Raw genomic sequence first — 18,316 nt, forward strand, 5'->3', positions numbered from 1 at the left:
TCCTGAAAAACATCTACTTTTGCTTTATTGACTATGCCAAAGCCTTTGACTGTGTGGATCACAATAAACTGTGGAACATTCTTCAAGAGATTGGAATACCAGACCACCTGACCTGCCTCTTGAGAAACCCTTATTCCGGTCAGGAAGCAACAGTTAGAACTGGACATGGAACAACAGACTGGTTCCAAATAGGACAAGGAGTTTGTCAAGGCTGTATATTGTCACCCTGCTTATTTAACTTTTATGCAGAGTACATCATGAGAAACGCTGGGCTGGAAGAAGCACAAGCTGGAATCAAGATTGCCAGGAGAAATATCAATAACCTCAGATATGCAGATGACACCACCCTTATGGCAGAAAGTGAAGAGGAACTAAAAAGCCTCTTGATGAAAGTGAAAGTGGAGAGTGAAAAAGTTGGCTTAAAGCTCAACATTCATAAAATGAAGATCATGGCATCTGGTCCCATCACTTCATGGGAAATAGATGGGGAAACAGTGGAAAGAGTGGCAGACTTTATTTTTTTGGGCTCCAAAAATCACTGCAGATGGTGACTGCAGCCATGAAATTAAAAAGACTTTTAAGTGGACCTGGGAAATTCAAGCCTATGTTTTTCCAAGGTCAACTGTAATTATCGTTATGTTCAAGCAATGGAGTACAAGGTAGATCAACAAATATTAGCATAAAAAATGTCCATGGTTAGGGAAAACATACAGAATGATGAATACTATATGATCTCACTGTTGGCACAGATTATATATAGTGTGTTTACATATATACTTTTAAGAAAAAGGTTTAAGAGGGTAAACAGATAATTTACTATGATTGTCTGGGTAGGTAGACTCATAGGGACATTTCATTTACCAATTTAAACATTTTAATAGTTTTTGAATGTTTTGAATGTTTGAATAGTTTTAATAAAAGCATATATAGAGTTAATAATGGGTTTTCCTGGTGGCTCACTGGTAAAGAATCTGCCCACAATGCAGGAAACCCAGGTTTGATCCTTGAATTGGGAAGATCCCCTGGAGAAGGGGATGGCAACCCACTCCAGTATTCTTGCCTGGAGAATCCCAAGGATGGAGGAGCCTGGTAGGCTACAGTCCATGGGGTTGCAAAGAGCTGGGCATGACTGAGTATGTTTTAATAAAAGCATATATAAAATCAATAATGAATTGAGAATAAAAAATTTCCATTTTGAAAATAAAAGTAATTGAATAATGGGAAAGTAATTTGTTACTGCAGCCACGAAATTAAAAGACGCTTACTCCTTGGAAGGAAAGTTATGACCAACCTAGATAGCATATTCAAAAGCAGAGACATTACTTTGCCAACAAAGGTTCGTCTAGTCAAGGCTATGGTTTTTCCTGTGGTCATGTATGGATGTGAGAGTTGGACTGTGAAGAAGGCTGAGCGCCAAAGAATTGATGCTTTTGAACTGTGGTGTTGGAGAAGACTCTTGAGAGTCCCTTGGACTGCAAGGAGATCCAACCAGTCCATTCTGAAGGAGATCAGCCCTGGGATTTCTTTGGAAGGAATGATGCTAAAGCTGAAACTCCAGTACTTTGGCCACCTCATGCGAAGAGTTGACTCACTGGAAAAGACTCTGATGCTGGGAGAGATTGGGGGCAGGAGGAGAAGAGGACGACAGAGAATGAGATGGCTGGATGGCATTACCAACTCAATGGACGTGGGTCTGAGTGAACTCAGGGCGTTGGTGATGGACAGGGAGTCCTGGCGTGCTGCGAGTCATGGGGTCGCAAAGAGTCGGACACGACTGAGCAACTGAACTGAACTGAACTGAACTGATGCCTTGAAAACACTATTTAAAGAACAAAAATGTCACTGGGTGTGAGAGACTTTGTTTCAAATGCTGACTGCAAACTCTACCCGGACTGTGGGTTGGGGTAAGAAAAATGCAGGAGATAGGGTTTGTGCAGTGTGTCTTGTACCCACAGTTGAATAAACTCCAAATTCTATAATAATGTTGTGCTTAAAAAGTATAAAAGTTAACCAGAAATAAAAACTAGTATGCTTTTGTATGGAAAGATAGATGACGATTGGGGAAAACCACTGGTCTCAATGTGTGTGTTTTCTTGCTTATTCAGAGCTAAATGAAAGCACTCAGAGAAAGATTGCCAAGAGCAGTACATATTTCAAGTGGAGAGCAATAATGTAATTGCTTTTTTCAAGGAGCCCAAGGAATGCTGACATTGGAAAGTACCGAGGAGACCATGTGTAGCTCAGTAGCAGTGTTATCATTGCCAGGTGAAAGAAAAAAGAAAACTCTGTTTTATGATACTGTTCTTCATGCTACCTAATAAATTTTTATCTGGTTGATGTCAAAGAACTTTGAGGCTATTCACTTAGAATCCAAACTGGAAAAAAATGGGAATTTTTTTATGGGAGAAACAATACACTGGTATAAAAACCTGAACATTAAGTGTCATGCCAAAAGGTTCTCATTGGTTGGTTTACTTTGAAGTGATTAAAGGTGAAAGTGTTAATCACTCAGTTGTGCCTGACTTTGCAACCCCATGGACTGTAGCCTGCCAGGCTTCTCTGTCCTTGGGATTCTCCAGGCAAGAGTACTGGAGTGGGTTACCATTCTCTTCTCCAGGGGATCTTCCCAACCCAGGAATCAAACTTAAGTCTCCTACATTGCAGGCAGATTCTTTACCATCTCAGCCATATAAATTCTTCAAGGGGCAATAAGAAAGAGGGAGGAGAATACATGCAAAAAGGCAGAAGGAGAAATCTACGTCCAGTAAGAAACAAATTAAAAAAGTGTCTATAAATGAAAAGGGAAAAAAAGCAATTTGCAGCAGCCTTAAGGTGTACAAGACTGCACAGGGGAAGGAAAACTGAGGTAAGGCAGAGGATGCATCTCCAGTACATCATCTTGAGTCAAACAGCAGGAGGTAACAGAGAATGTATGTATGAACGTGTTTCTGAAATATTTGCAGTGAAAACTGAAGGATAGACACATAAATACTGAATTAGAATTGGAAGAGGAAAAAGCCAGAAATTAAATTTTGTATGTCTGGAAAAGGACACATATAGTGAAAATAACAGTCCATTTTACCTTTTCAGAAATAATTTCCTCTAGTTCTGTACTACACCTCATCTGGAAGGAGGTGTTGGCTCAGCCGTACCACCTGGGAATTAGGGGGAGAGAGGCAGAAATGTTTGCTCTTAGCCCAGAGAGAATAGATATCTACAACTAGAAAACCAGGCGGCCACCTCTATTCCATGAACATGGTCTCTCAAACAGCAAAGTTCTTGTTTCTGTCTCTTTAAAAATTGCCTCTGTCTATCTATTCACTTTGCTGGTGGCTCAGACTGTTAAGAATCTGCCTGCAGTTCGATCCTGGAGAAGGGAATGGCTACTCACTCCAGTACTCTTGCCTGGAGAATACCACAGACAGACGGAGCCTGGTGGGCTACAGTCCATGGGGTCACACAGAGTAGGACATGACTGGGCGACTTTCACTTTCATCTATTCACTATCATCACTCAGTATTTTTCTATCCCCTCTAGGGCTACAGTCCGATTTTAAAGAATGGATCAAAGTAGAAGAGAACTAGCAAGAGGTTACTGTAACTTGGCTTCTGTATTTACTTTACCAAAAGAACTGTAGATTGGGCTAATTGTTAAAATAAGAATATATGTATGAACAAAAGCTCTGGGAAAAGAAAGCAATAGATTCATATTGATATTCATATATATATATATATCCTTATATTAATGAACACACTAAGTGGATACTTCATACTCAGCTCTATAGAGAAAAGTGAAGCAGATTCAGGGAAGACAGTATCAGGGTTTCAGGTAGGGTGGAGAGTGCTCAGAATGAGTCCCTGAAGTGTTAAACACAGAAGATACTCAGGCATTGGCTGTTATATTCTAAAACAGGTTATCAGCTACTTTTTCCATATGTAAGCAAATGATCATTCACATAATCACGTATAAAGGAAAATAGACCTCAATATTGTTACCCCCAAAATTCACATATATATTCTAAGTAAATAAAATTTTGGAATGCATATTCCTTCAGAATGAAAGATGGAACAAAATAAAATGTTCAAGAGAAGGGAAGCTGTAGTAAAAACAAACAAACAAAAAACAATGATGAGGATTAAGGATTAACCCTTTTGTATGTAGAATAAGGAATAAACCATTATGTGTTCAAAGTTAAATACTAGTAGAAATGTTTACCCAGAAATGCTAAGAAAACATTGAAATGAGAGTAAGAGGTGCATTTTATTCTAAAAAATCAAAGCAAACTATAAATTCCTTATAGTTAAAGTAATATGGTATCTGAAGAGAACAAGGAAAAGAGTGAAAGAAAAGAGAGCCCCAAATCAAACATAATTTCAAACTGGAAATTAGTGCATGATAACACTCAGTTTTTAAAATCAATGGGTAAAAAGTAAAACATTGACATAAAATGCTGGGGCAACTGGCTGAGGTTTTTAAGTAAAAAAAAAATAAACCAGTTCTTCATTCTCACAGTAGATAAAACAAATGATAGGTCTAAACATTAAAATAAAACTAAAGGGAAATATTTTTTGTATTCTTGAAGTAGTACCTTATTTAAATGACAAATATCCTAGACTCTGTAAAGAAATATAATGACATAATTGACTACGTAAAAATTACAAATCACAGTCAGGTGGAGGCCACATAGCTAAAAAGACTAATTTTAAAAGTACTTCCTTTATACTCACATTTATTATTACCTACAATGTATAAAGCCTTCCTAAGTGGCTCAGTGGTAAAGAATTTGCCTGCAATCAGGAGACAGAAGAGATATAGGAGACACATGTTCAGTCTCTGTGTTGGGAAGATTCCCCGGAGAAGGAAATGGCAAGTAAAGTTTGGGATGTAAATTGCCTAGGAAATCCCATGGACAGAGGAGCCTGGCAGGCTATAAATCATGGCATTTCAAATAGTTGGAGACAGCTCAGCAACTAAACAATAACAACGTATAAAAGAATACAATTTCATAACAAAACTTTAAATAACCTGCTTTATAAGTAGGCAATAGGGGGATACCAGAGGAACTAAGCAAGTCTGGGCAACTGAACCACAGCAAGGTCATATTGTGAGAGAATTGGGTGGAGAGTTGCCTGTGATCATTACATGCCCTCTATTTTTGCATCTGGACTCAAGATGGGCAGGAGAGCATCTGGTAAGCTGATCGTGTGCTTCTCCCCTTGACTCTACCAAGGAGTAGGAGGAAGAATGATCCATCCCTTTGGCTTCCATAATAGGAGGCAGCAGTGGGGAAAGAAAGGAGCAAAGAAAGAATACAGGAAAGAGGGGAGGAAACTAATAGTGTTGAGAATCTACTATTTGTCAGGACCTTCAAAATTTTCCAAGTCAGGCTTCAGCAATACGTGAACCATAAACTTCCAGATGTTCAAGCTGGATTTGGAAAAGACAGAGGAACCAGACATCAAATTGCCAACGTCTGCTGGATCACTGAAAAAGCAAGAGAGTTCCAGAAATACATCAACTTCTGCTTTATTGACTATGCCAAAGCCTTTGACTTGTGGATCACAATCAACTGTGGAAAATTCTGAAAGAGATGGGAATACCAGAACACCGGACCTACCTCTTGAGAAACCTATATGCAGATCAGGAAGCAACAGTTAGAACTGGACATGGAACAACAGACTGGTTCCAAATAGGAAAAGGAGTATGTCAAGGCTGTATATTGTCACCTTGCTTACTTAACTTATATGCAGAGTACATCATGAGAAACGCTGGGCTGGAAGAAGCACAAGCTGGAATCAAGATTACTGGGAGAAATATCAATAACCTCAGATATGCAGATGACACTACCCTTATGGCAGAAAGTGAAGAGGAACTAAAAAGCCTCTTGATGAAAGTGAAAGAGGAGAGTGAAAAAGTTGGCCTAAAGCTCAACATTCAGAAAACTAAGATCATGGCATCTGGTCTCATCACTTCATGGCAAATAGATGGGGAAACAGTGGAAACAGTGGCTGACTTTCTTTTTGGGGGGCTCCAAAATCACTGCAGATGGTGATTGAAGCCGTGAAGTTAAAGATGCTTATTCCTTGAAAGGAAAGTTATGACCAACCTAGATAGCATATTGAAAAGCAGACATTACTTTGCCAACAAAGGTTCATCTAGTCAAGGCTATGGTTTTTCCTGTGGTCATGTATGGATGTGAGAGTTGGACTGTGAAGAAAGCTGAGCGCCTAAGAATTGATGCTTTTGAACTGTGGTGTTGGAGAAGACTCTTGAGAGTCCCTTCAACTGCAAAGAGATCCAACCAGTCCATTCTAAAGGAGATCAGTCCTGGGTGTTCATTGGAAGGACTGATGTTGAAGCTGAAATTCCAATATTTTGGCTACCTCATGTGAAGAGTTGACTCATTAGAAAAGACCCTGATGCTGGGAGGGATTGAGGGCAGGAGGAGAAGGGGATGACAGAGGATGAGATGGTTGGATAGCATCACCGACTCGATGGACACGAGTTTGGGTGAACTCTGGGAGTTGGTGATGGACAGGGAGGCTTGGCGTGCTTCGATTCATGGGGTTGCAAAGAGTCGGACACGACTGAGCAACTGAACTGAACTGAACTATCCGGTTCTTTTACATAATTACCACATTTTATAGTTCCTTGTATTTTTTCCAGGACATATTGTGTGCCTATTCTCTTGAGGGAGATGGTCTCTCTGCCTTTATGTGCAAGGGACCCTGACGGGCCCATGTGGCCCTAAGAATGCATTTGGAGATAGTGAAGATGAGAAAAGCTTTCTGTCAAGTCTCAGTGAGCACAAATAAGACCATGCCCTTCAGAGATGAGTGCCAGCAAGGGGCCTACAACATAATTCACATGGAGCTAATCATATCTCAGTGCTCAGCAGTTTAGCATCATTTCCCACATGCCATTCCTCAGGTGAATCCAAAGAGGGACCAGAAGAAGTCACTGGACATGGGGCTGTCTTTCTGATTCCTAGCCCTCTTTCCCAAGAACTACACATCTAACAAGGCAGGTTAAATGACTGTGTCAGACTGACATTTCCAAATTGGACTAAATTCATTTTTAAAAAGTTTCTGAATTCAGGAAGGTGTAGGTTTCTGAGGAATCTGTACAGTTAAATAAAAATCACATTTTCTTTACAAAATGGTATATAGTGTTAATAAACATTGACCCCTATCCAGGAGGAAATTAGAAAAGATGGGTGGATGGCAGCGAGCAGAGAGAGAAAGAAGCTAACAGGGTTGGTTTAGTGTTCTGCTGACGCTATTTTGAAATTCTTGATAATTTTGAACTTTGTTCCAATTCAGGTTTAGGCAAATGTGCAGAAGTGGGGCTAAATATCCAGGCGTCCGACCTCCTCACTCCTCCCGTGTTTACTTTCTTTCTATAATCCTACACTGTCCTCTGTGTATCCACATTCTTAATGCCATGTCCTCCCTTTCACTCCTCTGTACACATGTAATACTCTGAAGTCTACTCTGTCAAATCTGCCTCCTGATTGGTCAACATAGAAGGATAAAGGAATTTAGGAAGTTATTTTCTCTAATAACACTTTGACTTTCAAGGTCTTGAAAAAAAGGTTTTATAAAAAAAAAAAAAAAACCCAAACTCCCATTTTGGATATCAAAGGCTAAGATTCCCTTCTCTACCTTCTACTGTGCATGTTCAGTTGCTAGGTCATGTCTGACTGTTTTGCAACCCAATGGGCTCCTCTGTCCATGGGATTTCTCAGGCAAGAATACTGGAGTGGGTTGCCATTTCCTTGTCCAGAGAATCTTCCCAAAGTGAGAGTGAAAGTGAAGTCAGTCAGTTGTGTCTGACTCTTTATGACCCCGTGGACTAGCTGGCTCCTCCATCCATCCATGGGATTTTCCAGGCAAGAGTACTGGAGTGGGTTGTCATTTCCTTCTCCAGGGGATCTTCCCGGCCCAGGAATTGAACCTGGGTCTCCTACATTGTAGGCAGACACTTATACCATCTGAGCCACCAGGGATCAAACCAGCATCTCCTGCACTGGCAGGCAGATTCTTTACTGCTGAGTCACCTAGGAAGCCCCTTCCTATTGTAATGATCCTATTGATTCCTAAGCATTGGCCTTTCAGCATTCCCCACCCCAGGAAGAATAGATGGCTCCGGCTCATTAAGAAGAAAGCCATGTTCTTAGAAATAGACAACAGCATGATTTACTTTCCTCATTGCCTCAAATGTTCAAGAATACTTTTCCTCTGTTATCAGGCCCAACTTCATGGGTATGTGACCTGTACAGTCATATGGGACCCCACACTTTGAAGGACCTCATGCTTTGCTTAAAATGCTGATATCACCATCTTGAAATGGCTAATAACTTTTGAACAAGAGACTCTCAATCCCATAGCTGGGCCTGCTTGTGGCTCTGGGCTTTAGAAAAGAGCATTCCACCGTGATAAACCCAAAGGTGTTTAATATAAGGTAGCATTGCTCAGTGGGGTGTGAGTCTACTTTGTTGTGTTAATTAAGGGGTTTTGAATTCTCTACCTGTGCTTCCTACTTCCCCATTTGTTTTGTTTCAGATGAAGGTAAAATATTTCCTGTGTCAAAGTGAGATTTGTTAACATGAAAACAAATATCAAGGTCAGGGCAAAAAATGGATCAGATCAGGCCCTTCAGTAGTAACAAAGAGAGGACTGGATCACACTTAAGCTCAAACCCTGTTTCCTGCCCATGACCCTGATACCACATCAGAGAGGGCAGAGCCCTATCTATGCATCCACCTGCCTACCCAGCCCGCCCACCTGCAGGGTCACAGGCAGCAGAGGACTGCCCCTCAGTGGTACCAGCAGCACTAGTTTTACAGAGTGAAGTAAGTCAGAAAGAGAAAGACAAATATCACATATTAAGGCATATATGTGAAATCCGGAAAAAAAAATGGTATAGAAGGTCTTATTTACAAAGCAGAAACAGAGATACAGGCGTAGAGAACAAACATATGTATATCAAGGGTTAAGGGGCGGGGTGGGGTGAACTGGGAGATTGGGATTGGCATATATGCACTATTGGTACTGTGTGTAAAATAGATAACTAACGAGAGCATATGGTACAGCGAGGGAACTCTACTCGGTCCTCTGTGGTGACCTAAAATGGGAAGGAAATCTGAAACAAAGGAGATACATGTATATGTATTGCTGATTCATTTTGCTATACAGTGGAAACTAGCACAACATTGTAAAGTAACTATACTCCAATAAAAATTAAATATATATATATATATATAAACATTTAAAAAATAAAAAGCACAGGGAACTGGTATTACAGAGGATGCAACTGTGTTCTTTTAAATCTCAAATTACATATGTAAGACTTTTCCTCCAGTAGGTACACAGCTGAGAGCCTTTATAAACTGTCTCATCTTGTATTAGCTTCTTTAAAAGCAGGTAAGAGAAACATTGCAATATGAAAGACACACAAATGGTTACCTGTGTGTACAAGAACTTACCATCCAATAAAGCTTCACCACATACTTTCCATAGCTATTAAACAAGGGCGTGTGGCCCTTCACAGCCTTGCATAGAGAGTATATGTGTTCCCAGGGCTTCCAGACCAGAAGAGGGGGGTCCCCTGCTGTTCCTTTAAAATAATTGGCCAAAGCACTGCCATTGAATATCTTCCACACGGCATAGATTTCGCTGATAATCCATCTCATTAGCTAGAGGTAAAAACCAGTAGTGTTCATTAGTTATTTTTCAATTGTTGGCACTGTGATTTTGGGAGTGGGTGGCAGTTGAAAATCTACTTCCAGTAGCATTATTAGATTCTACGTGTAATATATTCTACATTTTTATTTCTTACCTACAGAATAAAGTCATATATCTTGCTTTTGTTCTCAAAACATATAATCATAATACAAGCTAAAAATCCTTAGCTAAGAGCTGTCTTTCAGAGTAAATGGTCAGTGATTTGACACTGACCACCATTTTAGCTGTATGTGTGTGTATGTGTGTGTGTGTGCTCTCAGAATGCTTCTGAGAGCAATGATGGCTTTATTTTGGAATCTTTATAAAAGATTGAGCTGTGAAAGTGAAAGCGTTAGTTACTCAGTAGTGTCCAACTCTTTGTGAGCCTATGGACTGTAGTTCACCAGGCTCCTTTGTTCATGGGATTCTCCAGGCAAGAATACTGGAGTGGGTTGTCATGCCCTCCTCCAGGGGACCTTCCCAGCTCAGGTATCAAACCCAAGTCTTTTAAGTCTCTTGCATTAGCAGATGAGTTCTTTACCAATAGCACCACCTTATTGCACTACTATTCTGTAAATGTGAGAATTTGAGAAGAAAATGATCCTTCTATGTCAGTAAGATCAATTAGACAAGCAACGAGACATGAGAAAGAAGTAAAACTGGGCACACACTTAAATACACTCTAAGTCCCATATTCACATGTTGATCAGCAGGTACAGCTCCAAGTAAAACTCCCACCTGCAAGGTTTTCATCAGGCAGCAAGGCACAGTGAAGAGTTGAACTTCAGAGTATGTTTCACTGCCTGGTTTGTAAGGAGATTAAATACTTGAGTCTGAAGTCACAAGATTTATATTTTTCTTAACTTGGTTATCTAGAAAACTTCTTAAATGTAGGTTAAGTTGAAAAAGGCAAATCAGATATCCTCCTATGTAGCTGGAGATTTTACTATAGAATTATTTTATGCTTCCTTTGTGGAATCCAAAATATGACACAAATTAACCTATCTACAAAACAGAAATAGACTGATAGGCATAGAGACAGTCTTGTGGTTGCCAAGAAAGAAGGTGGGGGAGAAACGTACTGGGTGTTTGGGATCAGCAGATGCAAACTATTGTGTATATAATGGATAAATAACAAAGTCTTACTATATAGCACAGTGATCTATATTTAATATCCTGTGATAAACCATACAGAAAAAATATAGAAAAGAATGCATATATAGTATATATGTAGAATTGAATTACTTTGCTGTACAACAGAAATTAAGACAACATTGTAAATCACTACGCTTCAATAAAAATAAATAAAACATTTTACATGTCCATGGAGAATATGCTAAAGTCTTTGGAATTCATAAAATATAAAACAATTCAGAGATAATTTTATACAACTCAGTACAACCTGACCGAAAAAATAAATATTTTGATTTTAGTATTGGCCAAGATGTTAAAGATAAGAAAGACAAAATGTTTGAATCGATAATTACACCCCTATGACTGGGCCTTGGGAGAAAATAATGAAAAAATAAAAAATCCCTGTTTCAGATCTAACTACCTTAGGGAAGTGGAACAGGTCTACTTATGATGGATAGAACCCAGGGTGGAGAGGGAGAAGGTGAATTCCCACAGGCTGTAGGACTGCTGTGCTGAAAATTTGTCTTGTATAGGTGAGGTATTGCATTTGAACTGAGTCTCCTGATTCCTCCACATTGGCAAGTCAAACACCACCAGACACCCTACTCTTGGGCATGATGTAGGCTCAGATTGGCAACAACTTTATGGTAATTGCTAGGTACATGGATCCAGAAGAGAAATGCCCAGATGGTGAGAACCTGACTACCCTGGTCCATGGCACAAACAGTGTGCCATCTCTTCCACTGACTCTGTTGCTAAACTCAATTAAAGAGCTTCTCTTCCTCTTTGAGTGTCTGGGTACGAAATATTCAGTTATACTAAAATTTAAAGGTGAGCAAGAGCAATGAAATTGACTACCCAGGAGTTGTTTAAGCAGGTCCACAAGGCATTCTTCAAGGAGCTTTTTGGTTCATACTTCCCCAACCTACCTCACTGCAGAGTAAATGCTCGTTCGCTGAAAATAAGTCAAACAGGATTTCATTTTTCACAACCACTGGAGCCTGAAATAAAAATATATAGAGAGAGATATTGCTCCTTGGGAAAAATAAAGGAAATTTAGTTTACTGATACAATTTCATGTGCTACATACAGGCCAAATTTGATTTTGTTCCTCACAGAGGAATTGGAAGAAATAAAAAAATAAACATTCTATAAGATAACCTCTGATAGAGCTGTGACATTAATTTAATAATGTAATGCCTATAAAATACAGTATTTTAACATAATAAAATGTTGTAAGATGTAACATATGCAGATAAATTTAGCATGCATACACACACACAGAGTTTAAAACCCGATTTGAAATTTAAATAAACCACTCAAGTTAAACCTGAAGCTTAGTTAACATCTGGTAGCTAGAAAAATCTCTTCATCTTGGATAAAAAATATTAACTGAGACAGCTTTTAAAAATCTTGTTTGACTTCAAATCTTGTAATATCTTTTAAAGTTAATTTTGCAGTCATTATTTAATTTGTATATATCTAAAGTTGCCTTTATATATTAAGGTCAATAAAGGAAAAAGATAATAGGGAAAAATATGACTTGTAGCAAAATTTTCAATTACTTACAATTAATATCAACTTTATATATTTAACATACCAAATTAACATGAAAATGACTTTGATTAGCAAAGTAGATTTTTATAGAAACTCAATCATCTGTATAACTAACACCTTGAAAACTCAATAAAGCACTTTCAGATGTCTGAGAGAAATTTACCTACAACTCCCTTGAAGGCCAGAATTGACTCTTAAGTTCATAATTTACAAGCACAATTTATAAAATTACATACATATAATGTGTTGAGAACATATATATATATATATATATATTCAGTGGCTTCCCTGGTGGCTCAGCAGTAAAGAATCTGCCTGTCAATGCAGGAGACACAGGAGATATAGGTTCGATCCCTGGGTCAGGGAATGGCAACCTACTCCAGTATCCTTGCCTGGGAAATCCCACGAACAGATGAGCCTGGCAGGCTACAGTCCATGAGGACGCAAAGAGTCAGATATGACTTGGTGACTAAACAGCAACACTATATATTCAGTAAATTTTATATAGAAAGGTCATTATTATTTTACAATATTTTTGTCTAAACTTTATGTATGTCCATATTTATTGGCTCAGATGGTAAAGAATCTGCCTGCAACACAGGAGACCCAGGTTTGATCCCTGGGTCAGGAAGAACCCCTGGAGAAGGGAATGGCACCCCACTCCAGTATTCTTGCCTGGAGAATCCCGTGGACAGAGGAGCCTGATGAGCAGTAGTCCATGGGATCCCACAGGATTGGACACAACTGAGTGACTAACACTTTCACTTTTTCTTGTCCGTATTTAATGTCTCAAAATCAAATGTGTTTATCACTGTGGACTCAGACAATACAACTTGGCCAGCACTAATCTAAAACTTTACTGCTTGGCTGGACTTTTAGTTCTGACTGTTCTGGTCCACTCCCAGCACGGCAGACCAAGAGAAAGGGTCAGTGCAAAGGGAGAGAGGTACAGAGATGGATGACAGTATTTCAGTAAGGTGGAAGTGTCATTGTCAACAATGAATTCATTTATTTTTAGTACAAGTGTATCTCTCAGACCTAAGGTATGCTAAAAAGGTAAAAAACTTTCTTACTTATCCAAACTTACAACACTCTCACTTCATGGAATTTATATTCTTCATTTGCTTGGAATGTAAATTCTGTACTTAGAGTGAGTAGAGCCTGAGTCTTATTAATAATACATACATATTAAGTGAATTGTATTAACATCACAGAATTTGCATTCTTCATTTCAAAGTCACCTAACAATATAACTAATTTAAAAATATGGTTTGTATAAATTTGATTTATTTTATTTAAAGTGTTTTACAGACAGGCATTGAAAAAGTACTCTGATGGACAAAGATGTACTTTGTTATTTTCTCATTTGAATAAATATTTAAGATTTAGTGTTTCTGACTTCCTTAACTAATAACAATAATTGAAAATATGATGGATAAATTGTATTTTCTTCATTAGTAGCAGTGCTTCTAAACGCTAAAACTCTTAGGAATAAAATCACTTTGCATAGAAGCAGAGATGCAATGAATTCCATAATCACAGAAGAATCTGCTCCATTTTAATCTTTTGACTAGCATTAAGTACCTAATTTAGCCTACTAGTTTCCTATGCATTAAATGAAAGTGGGAGACGGGGAAAAAGACATTAGTGATAATTAAGCCCTTAAAAATACCAAATATATTCAAACTAACATAGCTATTAATTAGGAAGATAGATCAATGTGTCTAAAGCTTTAATGTATATAAGCACTATTTAAAATGAAGTGCTATTTAAAATGAAGTGCTATTTAAAATGAAGTTTTCTTGGGTGATGTCCACATTGGTAAAAACAACAACAACAACAACAAATGGAGTTCAGATATGAAAGTGGCCCTTGGAAAATGCTTAAAAAATTCCTGGAAGAGAGAAATCCAAGTGTTATTCTCTTGGACTGGAAAATTAATTCTAATGAACTCTAACCTAGAAAGACCTTTACATAAGAAGCAGAGAGGAGAAAGTGTGTCAGGATTTAAGGAAAAACTTTGTGCAACATTTTAGGTTATAATTTGACATCATGCAGAGAAGAAGGAAACTTGAGGCCTTAAACAAAATGTCAATATTCTTTTGGAAACCGGTACAAACTATATTGATAAATATTTATTTCTAATTTAAATGCCAAGAAGTAATTACTTTTTCTTACTAGATACCACAGGAAAACTACCTTAAATTGTTTTTAAAATGCAAATTTTCAAAACTAGGATATTATATCTCATGACTAATACAAATTTTGTTTAATAGTAAAATTATCTCTTACCCGATTGATTAAAAAATCCTGTGGGCGTTTCCAGGAATAAATTTTCAATGATGATGGTAACTCAATTTTTCCTTCAGGGTCTTCAAAAAAATGCTACATAAAAAAAATGTGCTAAGTTTTTTTCTCTATATCATAGTTTTATTAAAATAAAAACAACTCTATCCCAATAAAAATGAATATATCAAATGAACCTGAACAATAAAGAAGAATTTATAGAGGAATTTGTGTGACTGTTCTCACAGCTAGTTCATAAAGTACTTAGAGAATATTGAATTAACATTGCTGTAATTAATTAATGAAACCTTGATTATTAAATAGCATTTTGATTGCAGAGGAAGTAGTCTGAACAAGCATGAGCTGCTTTGGAGCGTGAATTAGGTATGGTAGGGAGACAATTTTGAATGGGCCAGTAAGGCCATTTTTTCCACTGAAAATATTGTTTTTTTAATCTAAGTAAAGAAGATTTAAAAAATATTTACTTATTGTTCAATGGTTAGAATCATAAAAAGGATTTCATGTAAATGAAATTTGTACCTTTGACCTGACTTTGGTTTATTAATCATTTTAACTAAACTTGTTATTTTGGTGTAATCAGGATTCATAAACCATTGTATGAAACGATACAGAGAGTTCCTTGATTCTCCATCCAAGTTCTCCAGTAGTAACACCTTAAAAAACTGTAGTACACAATCAGGATATTGACACTGACACAGACAACAGAACAGTTTCACCAGCACAAGGAGCCTCGTTATACCTTTGTATAGCCACAGGGACCCTCCTGCTCCCCAGTCTGTGTTTAATCCATACCAGTTGGCAATTGCTAGTTTAGTCTTGACTTTTACAATTTTGTTATTTCAGTAATGTTATATGAATAGAACCATATAGCCTGTAACCCTTTGGATTTATTTTATTTCTCTGCCTAATTCCCTGGAGATTCAATCCATTCAAATTTTTGCATGTGTCAATAGTTGGTTGTTTATTGCTGAGTAATATTTCATGCTACAGATATTTGTTCGTTTACCATCTGCCCATTGAAGGACATCTGAGCTGTTTCCAGTTTCAGGCTGTTACTAATAAAGCTGCAGTGATCACTGCGTACAGGTTATTGTTTTTTGTGTGAACGTAAGTTTCCATTTTTCTGGAACAAATGCACAGAAGGCAATTAATTCATTAGTTTTTGACCCCCAACTATGGATCAATTGGTGAATTCTGGAGAAAGAATGGTGCCCAAATGCAAGAAGTCTAGTAAGTTAGAGACACTTCAAGTAACTGCTATGTGAAAATTCTCATGGCTCATGAGGTGGTAGGTGATGGGAGATCTTTATGAGAAATAAAGATTTATTGAGATTTTTATGATAAATAAAGATATGAAAATTTCTAGAAGTACAAACAAGATATTACAGCAACATAATATATCTGTGGTGGGGGCAGAGAGTAAACTTCCCCTCAGTTAATGGGGACGGATCAAATAAATACTGTTTTGATTTTCATTATATGTTTACCTTAACACTCATGTGTCTTGAGAAATAGGTTGTATTTGAGGACATTGTTGGAGAGTTAAACCTAATAAATTTCTGTGTATCTGAAGGATATGGTTTATTGTCACATTTAACAATACTGGAATAATTCAAATGAAGACAAAGGCAACTCTGACATCTAGTCAAAATGATAGAAGAATGAGTTTAAAAGATAGACTGATGTTTTTCCAAGAGAAGTACTAGGCTTCTGGGGTTCCCTCACATGGCTTTTTTTTCCCTAAAAGTATTAACTTAGAAATTTTAAAGTGTCCTATCTGAAAATTCTCAGAGTTCCTTCTAAATCTGTTTCTATTATCTGTTTTTTCCTCTTAATTTTTAGTCACTTGGTTCTGTTTCTCTTCCTGTCTGGTAAATTTTGAGTGTACACTATATACTGGATATAAAAATATATACAGGTTCTAAATGGTGATGTCTTCCTCCCAAGAGGAGGATTTTATTCCCTTCTGACAGAGTGCAAGATAAACTTGACCTAGTCAACATTGGGTCTTAGGATTTGGCAAGACTAGTGTACTTTTGTTCATACTTACTCATTATGGAATGCTGTAGCCATGTTGGGGCACTAATGGAAAGTCTGGAGTGTTTATCAAGCTAACTTGGTGTACATGAAATTCCAATCTCTAGCTATCATTATGAAATGTTTTCTGTTATTTAACTTCCAGACTGCTGTTTTTTTATTCATTTGCTCTGCAGCAAATGCTTCACATTCATAGCTTATGAGGTACATACATGTCTCAAGATAATGTATGTAAAATTTCCAGATCATGTCTCCATAGTTACCCTGGGATCTGGGTCAAGGTCTGCTTTGGCAGCTTCAGACAATATCCTACTTCACTTCAACCCAGAAAAACTGACACAAGCTCCAGGCCACTACTTTCTTCTTGGTTTCTACTTTCCATACCTTGACTTAATAAATGACTTTGAGGAAGAAATGAGTGGGGCTCATCTCATTATGATTCCCTTTTCTCCAGGATTTGAGCCTCTCCTCTTGTTAATCGTACTCTTTTCTTGTCATGTTGCTTCAGGTATATTTCTTACATCTACCTCACAGTACTTTATCATATAGTTCTTCATTTGTTTCACTCACCATATCCTTTCTTTGCCATCACTTAGGTGAGGAACTGAGACCTAACTCTGGACTTACAGGAAATGGTCAGCTCATCTGATACCAATCTCCTGATCACTAGCCTCACATTTCAAGAAGTGGCCTTCTGTAACGTTCCAAGGAGAACTGCCAGGGTCATATGTATAAGGCAGTTTCTTCTGGTAAAACCTGCAAGAGTTTAAGCTCAGTTCAGTTGCTCAGTCGTGTCTGACTATTTGAGACTCCATGAACTGCAGCACTGCAGACCTCCCTGTCCATCACCAACTCCCAGAGTTTACCCAAACTCATGTCCACTGAGTTGGTGATGCCATCCAACCATCTCATCCTCTGTCATCCCCTTCTCCTTCTGCCCTCAATCTTTCCCAGCATCAGGGTCTTTTCAAAAGAGTCAGCTCTCTCATCAGGTGGCCAAAGTATTGCAGTTTCAGCTTCAACATCAGTCCTTCTAAAGAACACCCAGGACTGATCTCCTTTAGGACAGACTGGTTGGATCTCCTTGCAGTTCAAGGGACTCTCAAGAGTCTTCTCCAACATCACAGTTCAAAAGCATCAATTCTTTGGCGCTCAGCTTTCTTCACAGTCCAACTCTCACATCCATACATGACTACTGGAAAAACCATAGCCTTGACTAGACAGACCTTTGTTGACAAAGTAAAGTCTTTGCTTTCTAATATGCTGTCTAGGTAGGTCATGACTTTCCTTCCAAGGATTAAGCATCTTTTAATTTCATGACAATTACTGCAATCACCATCTGCAGTGATTTTGGATCCCCCAAACTAAAGTCAGCCATTGTTTCCAGTTTCCCCATATAATTGCCATGAAGTGATGGGACCGGATGGCATGATCCTAGTTTTCTGAATGTTGAGCTTTAAGCCAACTTTCTCACTCTCCTCTTTCACTTTCATCAAGAGGCTCTTTAGTTCTTCTTCCCTTTCTGCCATAAGGGTGGTGTCATCTGCATATGGCAA

The 18,316-nt window shown here is 38.1% G+C and overlaps 1 protein-coding gene across 1 annotated transcript in view; it reads right to left on the reverse strand.

The window, feature by feature from the left end:
• ADGB (androglobin) overlaps positions 1-18,316 on the reverse strand; it is a 190,793-nt gene that overhangs the window by 143,972 nt on the left and 28,505 nt on the right. Inside the window, exons 3-5 of the mRNA XM_010862563.1 lie at positions 14,709-14,801; positions 11,789-11,860; positions 9,488-9,697 (exon numbers count right to left, since the gene is read on the reverse strand). Coding sequence (XP_010860865.1) covers positions 9,488-9,697; positions 11,789-11,860; positions 14,709-14,801 — 375 coding nt within the window. The remainder of the gene's footprint in view (positions 1-9,487; positions 9,698-11,788; positions 11,861-14,708; positions 14,802-18,316) is intronic.

The sequence above is a fragment of the Bison bison genome, unplaced genomic scaffold, assembly GCF_000754665.1.
Source record: "Bison bison bison isolate TAMUID 2011002044 unplaced genomic scaffold, Bison_UMD1.0 scf7180017864483, whole genome shotgun sequence".
Classification (NCBI taxonomy): domain Eukaryota; kingdom Metazoa; phylum Chordata; class Mammalia; order Artiodactyla; family Bovidae; genus Bison; species Bison bison.